The sequence below is a fragment of the Muscardinus avellanarius genome (assembly GCF_963383645.1).
Source record: "Muscardinus avellanarius genome assembly, chromosome: X".
Taxonomy (NCBI): domain Eukaryota; kingdom Metazoa; phylum Chordata; class Mammalia; order Rodentia; family Gliridae; genus Muscardinus; species Muscardinus avellanarius.
The window spans coordinates 1,876,678-1,889,596 of NC_137792.1; the positions used below are offsets into that span (position 1 = coordinate 1,876,678).

General features: G+C 44.4%; 1 protein-coding gene across 1 annotated transcript in view; it reads right to left on the reverse strand.

Annotated features, from left to right (window-relative positions):
• Nucleotides 1–201: 201 nt before the first annotated feature.
• Nucleotides 202–12,919, reverse strand: part of PNPLA4 (patatin like domain 4, phospholipase and triacylglycerol lipase) — a gene marked incomplete at both ends in the record, with an annotated part of 41,301 nt that continues 28,583 nt past the window's right edge. Inside the window, 2 exons of the mRNA XM_080718506.1 lie at nucleotides 202–333; nucleotides 1,876–2,028. Coding sequence (XP_080574632.1) covers nucleotides 202–333; nucleotides 1,876–2,028 — 285 coding nt within the window. The remainder of the gene's footprint in view (nucleotides 334–1,875; nucleotides 2,029–12,919) is intronic.

The following is a 12,919-nucleotide window of genomic DNA, read 5'->3' on the forward strand; positions in this document are numbered from 1 at the left end:
TCAGAGGTCGAATGCCCCTGGGTTCCATACCCAAACCTGCAAAAATAATAAATAAATATAAAATAAAATAAAAACTCAAAAGGTCTCGAGGTGTAGCTCCAATGTAGAAAGCCCCTGGGTTCAATTTCCCCGTACCACAAAAACAAACAAAAATCACATCTCTCTGAAAACCGCTTTGCCTTGTATAAGCTTTCCAGCGTTTTATTCAAACAGGTTTTCTTTATGTAAAAACTTGATGGTGTCGTCAAAGCCGCACTGATAGAGCCACTCCATTTTGCGTTTGCTGGGTGGGAAGAGGGCTTGGTTGAACCTCACCAGGTTTTCCAGGGATAACTAGAATAGAAAGAGAAAGATTGAAGCCGTAGGGCACCCCGGAATAAGTAAATGTGGTTCATGTGTGTCATCTGAGTTTTCTTTCCATGGATACAAAAAACTGAGTAGGAAAAAAAAAAAAAAGTAAGATTAAGAGGCTAACTCCACATAAGTCGGGCATGGAGGCGCACACTTGTCATCCCAGCATTCGGGAGGCTGAGGCCAGAGGAAATAAATAAATACATAAATAAATAATAATAATAGTAATAATAATAAAATAAAATCCACCTATACACTAGAATAGAATTTCTCAGCCTTGATATTATTGACATTTAGAGACAGCTATTAGGTAGAGGTATTCTGTAAGATTGCTAGAGTCTGTGTGTATGTGTGTGTGTGAGACTAGGGATGGATCCCAGGACGTTCTACCACTGAGCTATACTCCCAGCCCTTTTTTATTATTTTGAAACAAGGTCTCGCTAAGTGGCTGGGGCCAGCCTTGAAATTGCCATCCTCAGCCAGGCGTGGTGGCGCATGCTTGTAATCCCCGTGCTTGGGAGGTGGAGACAGGAGGATGGCGCTGGTTCGAAACCAGCCTTGCTGGCTTAAGAGACCCTGTTTCCAAATAGAAATATAAAATAGGTCTGGGAGTGTACCCCAGAGGTAGAAGGGCTTCCAGGAACCCAGTACCACCAAAAAAAAAAAAAAAAAAAAATTCCATCTTCTTGTCTCAGCCTCCCAAGTACTAGGATGACAGGCACGCATCACCATGCCAAGTGGATGCCGGGCAGTTAACACCATCCTTGGCTTCTGCCCACAAGATGAGATGCCGGTAGCCATCTTAGCTGTGATAATTAAAAAAAAATGTGTTCAGACATCACCAGGTGTTTCCTGGGCACACCCTCACCCCATATTAAGAACAACTAGCTGAGATTAAGGAAATCGACATTTTTATGTCAATTGCTCATTTGCGTTTCTGAGTTTCCAATATTCTTATAGATTTCTCTACTTCCACCTTTCTAATTAAATAGATGACCTAATTTTCAACTGCCCCGATAATTCTACCACATTTATTGATGTGACACAGAAGCGAGAAAAAAAGAAAATACTAAATAAATTGACGGTTAATCGGTCCCTAAGAGTCCAGGTCCCTAAGCACGTTGCAAAAGGATTCGAACCATGAGAAATGGGACCCCAATGTAAAGTTATCAATGGGCTGCCAGGATTTGGAATTCATGTTTAATTCTGTGGGGATTTTGAGATTAGGACTCTTTCTTTCTCTCTTCCCTGCCTTTCTTCTCTTTCCTTCTCAATCCTTCCCTCTCTTCTTCCTTTCCTTCCTTTCTCGTATTGGGGATTGAACCCAGGGGCATTCTACCTCTGAGCTACATCCTCAGCCCTTTTGACTTTTATTTCACAACAGGGTCTCACTAGGTTGCTGAGGCTGTCTTCAAACCTGGGATCCTCCTGCCTCTGCCTCCCCAAGTACCGAGATGACCGGCGTGCGCCACCAAGCCCGGCTCAATTAGGGTCCTTTCGATGCCCCTAGACATAACTCCTCACCATGAGATCGTGGTTGGTGATATTGACGTACAGTTCCAGTTGCCCTTTGTCTTGTGGGGAGATGTCCAGGCGTCCACTGAAGGGGGAGATGGTCACTGTCCGGCCTACAGGCAGGATGGGGAGGCTGTTGGTGAGGCCTCCGTCCACCCACTTCTGTGGAAAGCAAAGCCCCGTATCAGCGGCACAACTCCCACAGAAAGAAAAGGATGGTGGCTGTCTCTGCAGGGACTCTCCTTCGTTGGATATTGCCTCTGACAGCAGCCTCACTGCTGTGACCCTGTAAGCCTAACCACACAACTTAGAGAAGAAAGATCTATTGGCTCACTGTTTGGGAGATTTCAGAGGTTCAGTTCATGTCAGGTCACAGAAGTCAGAAGAAGAAAGATGGAGAGAAAGGAGGCTCTGCTCTCACATCACAGAGGCCTGAAGCAAGAGAGACAGAAAGCAGTGGGGAGGGGCTTATATAACCCCAAGACCACGCCCCAGCAACCATTCCTTAGCAACCAAGCCCCGCCCCCGAACATGCATGTCACACCCCCAGAGACTACTCCTTGGCAACCAAGCCCCACCCACAGCATGGCTGCCTTGTGTCCTTGAGGGATGGGGGAACATTCTAAATCCACACCAACATAGGTAGACTCCAAAATTGATAGGTGTCAGGACTCATTCATCTGGAGCTGTGTTTGGGGAGTAAATCAAATCTTTGTATGTATGCCACTTATTAAAAAAAGTAAGAGGCAGCCGGGCATGGTGGTGCACGCTGTAATCCCAGCGCTTGGGAGGCTGAGACAGGAGGATGGCACAGGTTTGAAGCCAGTCTCAGCTACTGAGGGAGGCTCTCAGCAACTTAGTGAGACCCTTTTTCCAAATAAAATATAAAATAGGTCTGGGAGTACAGCCCAGAGGTAGAAAAGTCCCTGGGTTCCACCCACACACAAGTACCACACACACACAAAAAAAAATAAGAGCCGGGTGTGGTGGCAAATGCTTGTAATCCCCGCGCTTCGGGGGGCTGAGACAGGAGGATCTCACAGGTTCGAAGCCAGCCTCAGCTACTTAGTGAGGTTCTCAGCGACTTAGTGAGACCCTGTTTCCAAATAAAATATAAAAATAGGTCTGGGAGTATAGCCCGGAGGTAGAAAAGGCCCTGGTTCCACACCCCAGTACCGCACACACAAAAAATAAGAGCCAGGCGGGGTGGCGCATGCTTGTAATCCCAACATTCAGAAGGACTGATACAGGAGGATCCGGGTTTGCAGGCAGCCTCAGCTACTTAGTGAATCCCTTTGCAATTCAGTGAGACTCTGTTTCAAAATAAAGAATAAAAAATAGGGCTGAGGGTGTAGCTCGAAAGTAGAATGCCCCTGGGTTCCATCCCCAGTACCACCAAAAAAGGAAATCAACAATCAATCAATCAATCAATCAATCTGGGCAGAATCAGAAAACTCCCCAAAATTTACAAGCTCCATGATTTTACATAAGACCCACTTGAGATCATACTGATTAGGGTACCTGTCTCAGAAGTCATGTGTTACGAGCTGGGGGCTCATTATGTAACCTGAGTGGGAAGTCGGGTTCACTGTTGACTCTGCAAAAGCCCCACCACTGCAGGAGGTCCAGTTGTTATGATACAATGGGAAATTGGTATTTTCTGCAGCAAACTTAAAAATAAAGAGCCACCTAAAAGCCTTCCGTTTGCAAAGTGGCTCCTGTGTACATGAAGCAGGCGGTATGTTCTGAAGCCATAAAGAATGGAAAGCGCTGGTAAACAAAGATTAATCAGAAGAGATCTGGAGCTGTTGACTCACTCCCAAAGGAGAGTGACCACAGACGGAGGAGGAAGGGGAGGAAATAAAACAGGTCTTAGAGCCAGGAGGACTGGGCACAGGCTGCTCCAGGTGTGACCTTGGCCCCTCCTCTATAAAACTATATTCTGAGAAAAAACAAACACAACACCCCTTATTCCGTCTACTCCAAGGCAGAGGACTCTCGGTGTGGGGAGCCATTGAGACTTTCCCCTAAATTAATGTTTCTGACTCAGCTGACTGTCCTTCGCCCAGAGTCAACAAGGTTTGGGGGTCATGAAAGTTCAGAGTGAAAGGTCTGGGAGAAGATCAGATGGTGATGGCACGAGGGTGCTGATTAACATATCTGTAATATATGTGCTTTGGATCGGTCTTTATTGTATTTTGGTGGTGGTAGCATGAGGATGTTGAATTACCTGTAACTGTATAAATACCCCTACAGAAATTAACCCATAGTCGGCCCAATAGGGAATACTGACTCAGGAGCAGGGGTCGACCAGTAGGAAATATTGACCCAGGAGCAGGGGTCGACCAGTAGGAAATATTGACCCAGGAGTAGTCGACGGCCAGTAGAGATATTGACCCAGGAGCAGGGGTTGGCCAGTAGGAAATATTGATCCAGGAGCAGGGGTCAACCAGTAGGAAATATTGACCCAGGAGCCGGGGTCGGCCTAGTAGGAAATATTGACCCAGGAGCAGGGGTCGACCAGTAGGAAATATTGACCCAGGAGCAGGGGTCGACCAGTAGGAAATATTGACCCAGGAGCAGGGGTCGACCAGTAGGAAATACTGACCCAGGAATAGTCGTCGACCAGTAGAGATATTGACCCAGGAGCAGGGGTTGACCAGAAGGAAATATTGACCCAGAAGCAGGGGTCGGCCAGGAGAGATAATAGGCTGGTGGCCTCCCCCACGTTAGAATAAATTAAATATTCTGAGAATCAAATTCTTAGAGTTGAATTCTTCATCCTCACGCCTCTCTTCAGAACCTGTACTTTTGCCGCTGGCTCCGGCATCTCGGTGCATGAAAACCCATGGTTCCATGATCACTTGTAGCCCAGGCACACACACTGAAATCAAACCCAAGTTCTGAAAGTTGTATCGGTCTTAAGAATCATTCTTCAGATAACACGCCAAAGAGAAAAAGCCCGGTCACCACGGAGAATCCTGCACGGCAGAACCTTGAGCGGGGAAGTCTGTGCACCGAGCTTCTCTAGAATGTGGAAATTGTAATGTAGATACACGAACATGAAGGAGAAAGAAAGGGGTTAACGCGAAACGTCTTTACCCAAGTGAGTACAAGTTGTTCATTTCTTCTACAGTGTCTGTCTTTTGATTCCTTCTTCCTTCTTTTTACTTGTAAAGCCAGCAATGAAATGATCTTATTCTATTATTTATGAAAGCCTGGGCCAGACATCAACTCCTCCAAAGAAAATGAAAGTCAATTAAAAGATAAAAATAGGCTGAAAAATCTCTTTTAGAGGAATTGAATTTGGGCAGAGGAGAAAGCAAAAGAAGGCTTGATTTAAATGAAACTGACCTGGATAATTTGCATATGGTCTTTCTGTTGAAAAGACTATAGCACTCATTTTTATATAATTGTATTTTTATATAATTGCCTATCATAGAGACACCAACTAATGTAGGTATCTGTATATACATGTATGTGTGTTTGTGTATACATATAGTATATAGCTTATGCATTTATGTGTTACATATACATATTTACATAACCTGCTATATATGTGTACTATATATATAACACACATATATAGTACATATATGCATAGCATATATAGCTATAAGACACACACACACACACACACACACACACACACACACTACAAAAGGGAAGTCTGCATGAAAGAAAGTCCCCAAATATCTGATTCTTACCCAGAATTTGCTTTTTTACCCCTCATTGCTTTAGGTATGAACACTAAGTTCTGGAATTCGATAACAAGTAGAGAAAAAGGGGGGGGAAAAACCAGATTCTCAACAGAACCTGCCAGCGATGATATAAAAATTCATATTCGCTTCATCAAGGAAAATTAAAGCTTTGTCGGAGACCCTTAAGTAAGAGCTCACCTGACTTGTTCAATGTAATAAAAAGAGAAGCAATCGGGCTCCTTCAGTAGAAAAGTATTCTAATTTACGATCGGGTTAATGACTGCTGTTTCAGGGAATTGAAAATCCGTTTTCCAAATTCTGTTTGCTCTTGTTAGCTTACCCTGATTGGATAAATGTCTGGGGAAAACATATAGCTTCTCAGATGTCTTGATTAAATTTGCAATGCCCCAGTTCCTCTGTAACCTCGCCGGGAGACTCCCATATTCTAAAGACGGTGCGTCTTAATCCTGATTTACGCTCTCCTGAGCTCTCGCTCGGATCAGGCACGCATACACTGCGGCAGGCTGAATCTCCAACACTTTGGAAACAGAGTCACACAGATTCCTCGGCCTCCAAATTAAAAGTGCAAGCATTTTCCATGCTGCGTTCTACCAGTGGTTTACAATCCTGCTTGTTAAACCCCTCAAGTCCAGGAATTCTTGGGCTGTTCGCCACAGATCCCAGCCTCGTAGGTGGCATTCTATATGTGGATAGCTACCACGGCGTGCTGCTGTGATTCTAAAATTGTCCTTAGGAAAAATAGCTCCTGACCTTCCTCATGAGAGTGGTGCTGTGTGTTGGTTATGATCACAGAGCACCGTCATCCTTCAGAGTAAAATGCACTGCAAAAATCAAACTCGCTGGGCCTGGCACTGTGGTGCAGGCCTGTCATCCCAGCATTCGGGAGGCTGAGACAAGAGGATCATGGTTCACGGACAGCCTCAGCTACTTAGTGAGGCCCTTTGCAACTCAGTGACAGACACCCTGTTTCAAAATAAAGAATAAAAAATAGGGCTGGGGGTGTAGCTCGAAGTTAGAATGGCCCTGGGTTCCATCCCCAGTACCGTGAAAAAGTAAAAATAAAAAAATCAAACTCACTGCTGGATCTCAGTTGCTGACCCTCATTACTATGGTTTATCCAACTACCCCTTTTCTAATCTCCAGCCATACTCTAAGTGACCTACACACACACACACACACACACACACACACACACACACACACACACACAGAATTCTACTCAGCCAGAAAGTACAAAATTATGTCACTTGCGGGAAAATGGATAAACCCGGCAAATATGATGTTCAGAGACATTAGCATAATGGTTCAGACCGTATACAATTTACTTAATTATGGGCTCAAAGTGCAAAAGCAAAGTAGGCATCAGGGAAGAACTCTAGCGCTGTGTGGAAACACTAGGACACAGAGAAAAAAAATGCACAGTCTAGGGAGGGTTTGTTCTGATCTGCAGTTTCAGGAATCCATGGGAAGTCTTAGAAGAAACATATCCCTGTAGAGAAGGAGGACTCCTATGTAATCACCTGCTTGCAAGTTTCCTTGTTGTGGGTCAAGATTTGGTAAGCCCAATATGGCCCACCATTTTCTTCTGTCAATAAAGTTTTATTGACACGCAGCCATGTCCTTTTGTTGACAGAGTGCTATTTTCCCACACAGAGAGCTGAGTGGGTGGGCGTATGGACAGAGATTCTGCAAAACCCTCACGCCCAAGGTATTTGTTCTCTGGTACTTTACAGATGGATTGCCCAGCTAAAGTATGATACTTTGAAGTGATTGATGCAATTTTTTAAATAGAATGATTGTTTCCCCACATGTAGCTAAATAAAATCCATTATAGGCCAGGCGTGGTGGCGCACACTTGTAATCCCAGCATTTGGGAGGCTGAGATCGGAGGATCGCAGTTCATGGACAGACTTGGCTACTTAGAGAGGCCCTCCACAACTCAGTGAGACCGTTTCAAAATAAAGAATGAAAAATTAGGCAGGGGTAGTAGCTCAGAGGTCGAATGCCTCTGGGTTCCATCCCAGACCCGCAAAAAAAAAAAAAAAAAAAAAAAAAAAAGCCATTATGAACCAGGCATGCTGGCACATGCTTATAATCTCAGTACTTTGGAAGCTGAAACAGGAAGACCACAGGTTTGTGGACAGCCTCAGCAACTTAGTTAAGCCCTCCACAACTCACCGAGGCTTTGCTTCCAAATTTAAAAAATAGGGTACAATGCCTTCTCCTGGGAATTGAACCCAGAGTCATTCTGCCTCTGAATTACAACCCCAACTCTATTTTATTTTTATTTTATTTTAATTAATTAATTAATTGGTGGTACTGGGGTTCCTGGAAGCCCTTCTACCTCTGGGCTACAATCCCAGACCTATTTTTTAAAAATATTTTTTATTTATTTGGAGACAGGGTCTCTTAAGCCCGCGAGGCTGACTTCTGAACCTGCTGCAATCCTCCTGTCTCCGCCTCCCAAGCGGGGATTACAAGCGTGCGCCACCACGCCCGGCTTATTTTATTTTTTAAATAGGATCTCATTAAGCTGCTGAGGGGCTGGCTAAGTAGCTGAGGCTGTGGATCAACCTGCGATGCTCGTGTCTCAGCCTCCCAAGTACTGGGAGTACAGCTGTATGTAACCATGACTGGGCCAGTCATACCAGATATGGAAACAGGAATGCGTGCATTTTATTTTGTTTTTTATCATCATCATCGTTGTTGTGTTGTTGTTGTTGTTGTTATCATTATCATCGTCGTCGTCATCATTATTGTTGCTGCTGCTGTTGTTGTTGTTATTATTATTATTATTATTATTATTATTATTATTATTATTACTGCAGTACTGTGGATTGAACCCAGGGGCATTCTACCTCTGAGCTCATCCCTAACCCTATTTTTTTGTTTTGTTTTTTTCTTGAAAAAGGGTCTCACTGAGTTGCAAAGGGCCTCCTCGCTAGGTTGCATGCATTTTTAATAAAGGTCACAAGAGAAAGACACTGACCCCACCCCTCTTGGGTAAGCCCCTTGCTAAGGAACAGCCCCTGGGGGCTTGTACTTGGGTACTATATTAAGGCGGGGTTCCCCTTCTGTGACTCTAAGTCAATACGAGTAACACCATGTCTCTTTGGATTCTTCTATAGCAGCCTTCAGACTTCAGGTATGCAATTCAGATCATAGGAAAAGCTGACACCCACGGTAAAACGCACACTTAAAGCCACGTTCGCCATTCCCCGAAGACGCAGAGTCTAGAAAATCACTTGGCATGGAAACTCTATTAGACGGTGCGAGATGTTCGGGCTTCGAGAAAGTCAGGAAGAAGCCAGGAAGGACACTTGTCAATTGACATTTTCTGCCAGGAAAGATCCGAGGTCTCTGCGGGGCTCTGTCAATCATTCTGCCTGCCGGGTGTGGTGGCACATGCTTGTCATCCCCGCGCTTGGGAGGAGGAGACAGGAGGATGGCGCAGGTTCGAAGCCAGCCTCAGCTACTTAGTGAGGCTCTCGGCAACTTAGAGAGACCCTGTTTCCAAATAAAATAGAAAATAGGTCTGGGAGTGTACCCCGGAGGTAGAAGGGCTTCCAGGAACCCCAGTGTTAGGAAAAAAAAAATTAAAAATTAAATTAAAATAAAGTAAAAATCCCGGGGTTTCGGCACCAGATGTTAGGTTCTTAGGCGCAATAAAAAAGGTGAGAGAGACCAGTGGGCCAAGAAGAAAAAGAATTTTAAGGCGGTCTCCCCCGGGATAGGAGCTGGACCTCCTGAAGACCTCCGAGCTCAGGGAAATGCCCTTCCTTTTAAAGTTTACATCTTGTGGGCGGAGTTATGCGTGGAAACTCCACCCCTCTCGCGATATCGTCTGTCTCCCGCGATTGCTCCTTTTCTAAGGTCCTGCCCCGTGGGACCCAACCCGTCACCCAGTACCACCAAAAAACAAAACAAAACAAAACAAAATAAAAAAAGCATTCTGCCTGTGGGGCCTCTGATTTGGGACTCCATTGAGTAGCAGAGGGAAATTAAATGCTTTCTGGAGAATAGGTTCAGTCCAACAGGCGGCTGTGAAGTGTTCCTGATGGACAGATAACAAGATATTGATGGGTGAGGCCCTGTCCTGGGACACTGCTCAAGATCAAGGGAGATTCAGGGTCCCCATCCATGTCAGACTGGTGGCTTTGGTGCGCTCAGGGCCAGAAGCAGAGAGAGGGAGAGGGGAAGGGCTCTGCTCTCACATCAGGGAAACTGAAAGAAAGAGCAGAGAGAGGAGAGCCATTATATAGTCCCCAAGACCACGCCCCCAGGGCTGTTCCTTAGCAACCAAGCCACGCCCCCAACATGGCTACCTTGCCAACCAAATGCCTTCTCCAATAAGACTGGTACACTCCCAGCAACCGCTCCCTAGCAACCAAGCCCCGCCTCCAACATGGCCACCACACCCCTAGCAACCGCTCCCTAGAAACCAAATCCCTCCTCCAATGAGTCTGGGATACCCCCAGCAACCGCTCCCTAGCAACCAAGCCCCGCCTCCAACATGGCGGCCTGGTTTTCTTAAGGGTAGAGGGCCATTATATGGCCCAAGATCAAGGAACTTGGCCAGATTGGTTTCCATCCTTGTCATGACTCCAGGCTTGCCTGTTCTCTGCTATACTTATGGCCAAAATATTTAATTACATTATATATGATATTTATTATTATTGTTCTTCTTCTTCTTCTTCTTCTTCTTCTTCTTCTTATTATTATTATTATTATTATTACTTACAGTATTAGGGATGGAACCCAGGGGCATTCTACCTCCAAGTGACACCCCCAGCCCTATTTTTTATTCTTTATTTGGAAACAGGGTCTCACTGAGTTGCAAAGGGTCTAAGTAGGTGAAGCTGTCCTTGAACTGCGATCCTCCTGTCTCAGCCTCTCAAATGCTGGGATTACCATGCGCCACCATGCCCGGCTCTTAGGATTTTTTCTTTTTCTTTTTTTGGTGGTACTGGGGGGGGGAACCCAGAGGCTTTCTACCTCTGGGCTATACTCCCAGACCTTTTTTTTATATATATATTTTTATTTGGAAACAGGGTCTCATTAAGTTGCTGAGAGCCTCACTAAGTAGCTGAGGCTGGCTTTGAACCCGTGCGATCCTCCTGTCTCCTCCTCCCAAGCATGGGGATTACAAGCGTGCGCCACCACGCCCAGCTCGAATTTTTTCTTTTAATTTTGGTCAGGTTGAGAGTATATAATAAAGCAATACCTTGAATAAACAGTTATTTTAGATTTCAGATCATTATAAAACTAAAGTTCATAATGTAAAGTTGATTTTGACAGCAGCTTTAACTGTATTCAAAATTTATATTTAAAAATAAAGGCTAACTTTCACGTCAACCAGAGGGAAAATGATACTTTAAAATAACTATGTAGTTAAGGCATGATACAATGCAAATAAATTTTTAAATGACAAAATAGTTCATTTTCCTCCGTTTCCAAGGAAACGGAGTATATATTAGCTCTGAGAGACAATATTACAAATAGGGAAAGCTCTCCTCATTTCCATAAGCTGGTATTTAAATGATTTATGACCTTTTTTTTTTGTGGCTCTGGGGATGGAACCCAGCAGCATTATACCTCTGAGCTACATGCCCAGTCCTTTTTTTTCTTTTAGTCTTTATTTTGAAACAGGGTCTCATTGGGTTGCAAAGGGCTTCACTAAGTAGCTGAGGCTGATCCAGGTTTGATCTGCAAACCTACCTGGATCCTCCAGTCTCAGCCTCACAAATGCTGGAATTACAAGCGTGCACCACCACGCCTGGCTTATGGCATTCTTTTTTTTTTTTTTTCCCATGGTCCTGCTAACATGCATTTATTTTTAAAATTTTTTTATTTTTATGTGGAACATATTGAAAACGGTATACATTCAGACTGTGCTTGGTACCCTCCCCCCCAATTCTCCTTCTCCCCTCCCAACAATGAGTGTCCAGGATAACCATGTTATATTTTTACACAAATTCATATGTAACTTCTTCATTAATCAACCTCAGCCTTCTTCCTCTCCTACCCTTCCATTCTAGCTTTGCTGAGGTCTCCCCTCCATTGTCTGGAGTCCCTCTGGTACCCCTAATATTCCCTAGTTTGGGCATATTAGAAAAGACACATGTCCCTTCTCTTTCTGAGCTTGGCTGATCTCACTTAACATAATGTTCTCCAGGTCTTTCCATCTTCTTGTGAATGACAGGATTTTGTTCTTTATAGCTGAGTAGAATTCCATTCTGTGTATTTCCCATAATTCTGCAATCCATTCATCTGTTGATGGAGACCTAGGTTGGTTCCACATTTTGGCTATTATGAATTGTGCTGCTATGACACATGGGTATGTATATGTCATTGAGGGCATAGGATCAACACGCTAACATACAGGCACAGGCAGTAACTTTCTCAACAAGACCTCCAAAGTGCAGGAAATTAAAGCCAGAATTAGCAAGTGGGATGGCACCAAACTAAAAAGTTTCTTCTCATTAATGGAAACCATCAAGAACCTAAAGAGGAAGCCTACAGAATGGGAAAGGATCTTCACCAGCCACCACTCTGATAGGGGGCTGATATCCAGAATATACAAAGAGCTCAAAAGACTCTACACTAGCAAAACAAACAACCCAATCAAGAAATGGGCAACTGAACTGAATAGACACTTCACAGAAGAAGAGACACAGATGGCCAATAGATACATGAAAAGATGTTCTTCATCACTGGCCATCAGGGAGATGCAAATCAAAACTACACTGAGATTCCATCTAACCCCAGTCAGATTGGCAAGCATAAAGAAATCAAACAACAACAAATGCTGGCGAGGATGTGGGGAAAGAGGAACTCTTTTACACTCTTGGTGGGAATGCAAACTAGTTCAGCCACTATGGAGATCTGTGTGGAGATTCCTAAGAAAGGTGGGAATAGATCCACCATATGATCCAGCTATACCACTCCTGGGTATTTGTCTAAAAGGGTTGAAATCAGAGAATGACAATAACTTATAGCACTCTTTTAAAAATGAGTAGATATGGCTGGGCGTGGAGGCGCACACTTGTAATCCCCGCGCTTGGGAGGCTGAGACAAGAGCATCGCACAGGTTCGAGGCCAGCCTCAGCTACTTAGTGAGGCCCTCGGCAACTTAGTGAGACCCTGTTTCCAAGTAAAGTATAAAATAGGTCTGCGAGTGTAGCCCGGAGGTAGAAAAGCCCCTGGGTTCCACCCCCAGTACCACAAAAAAGAAAAAAATGAGTAGATATGTTGTTTATAACTGGCGAGCACCATCTGCAGGTAGATCACTACAAATAGTATTTTGCGTGCATGTGGCTAAGATAACGGTC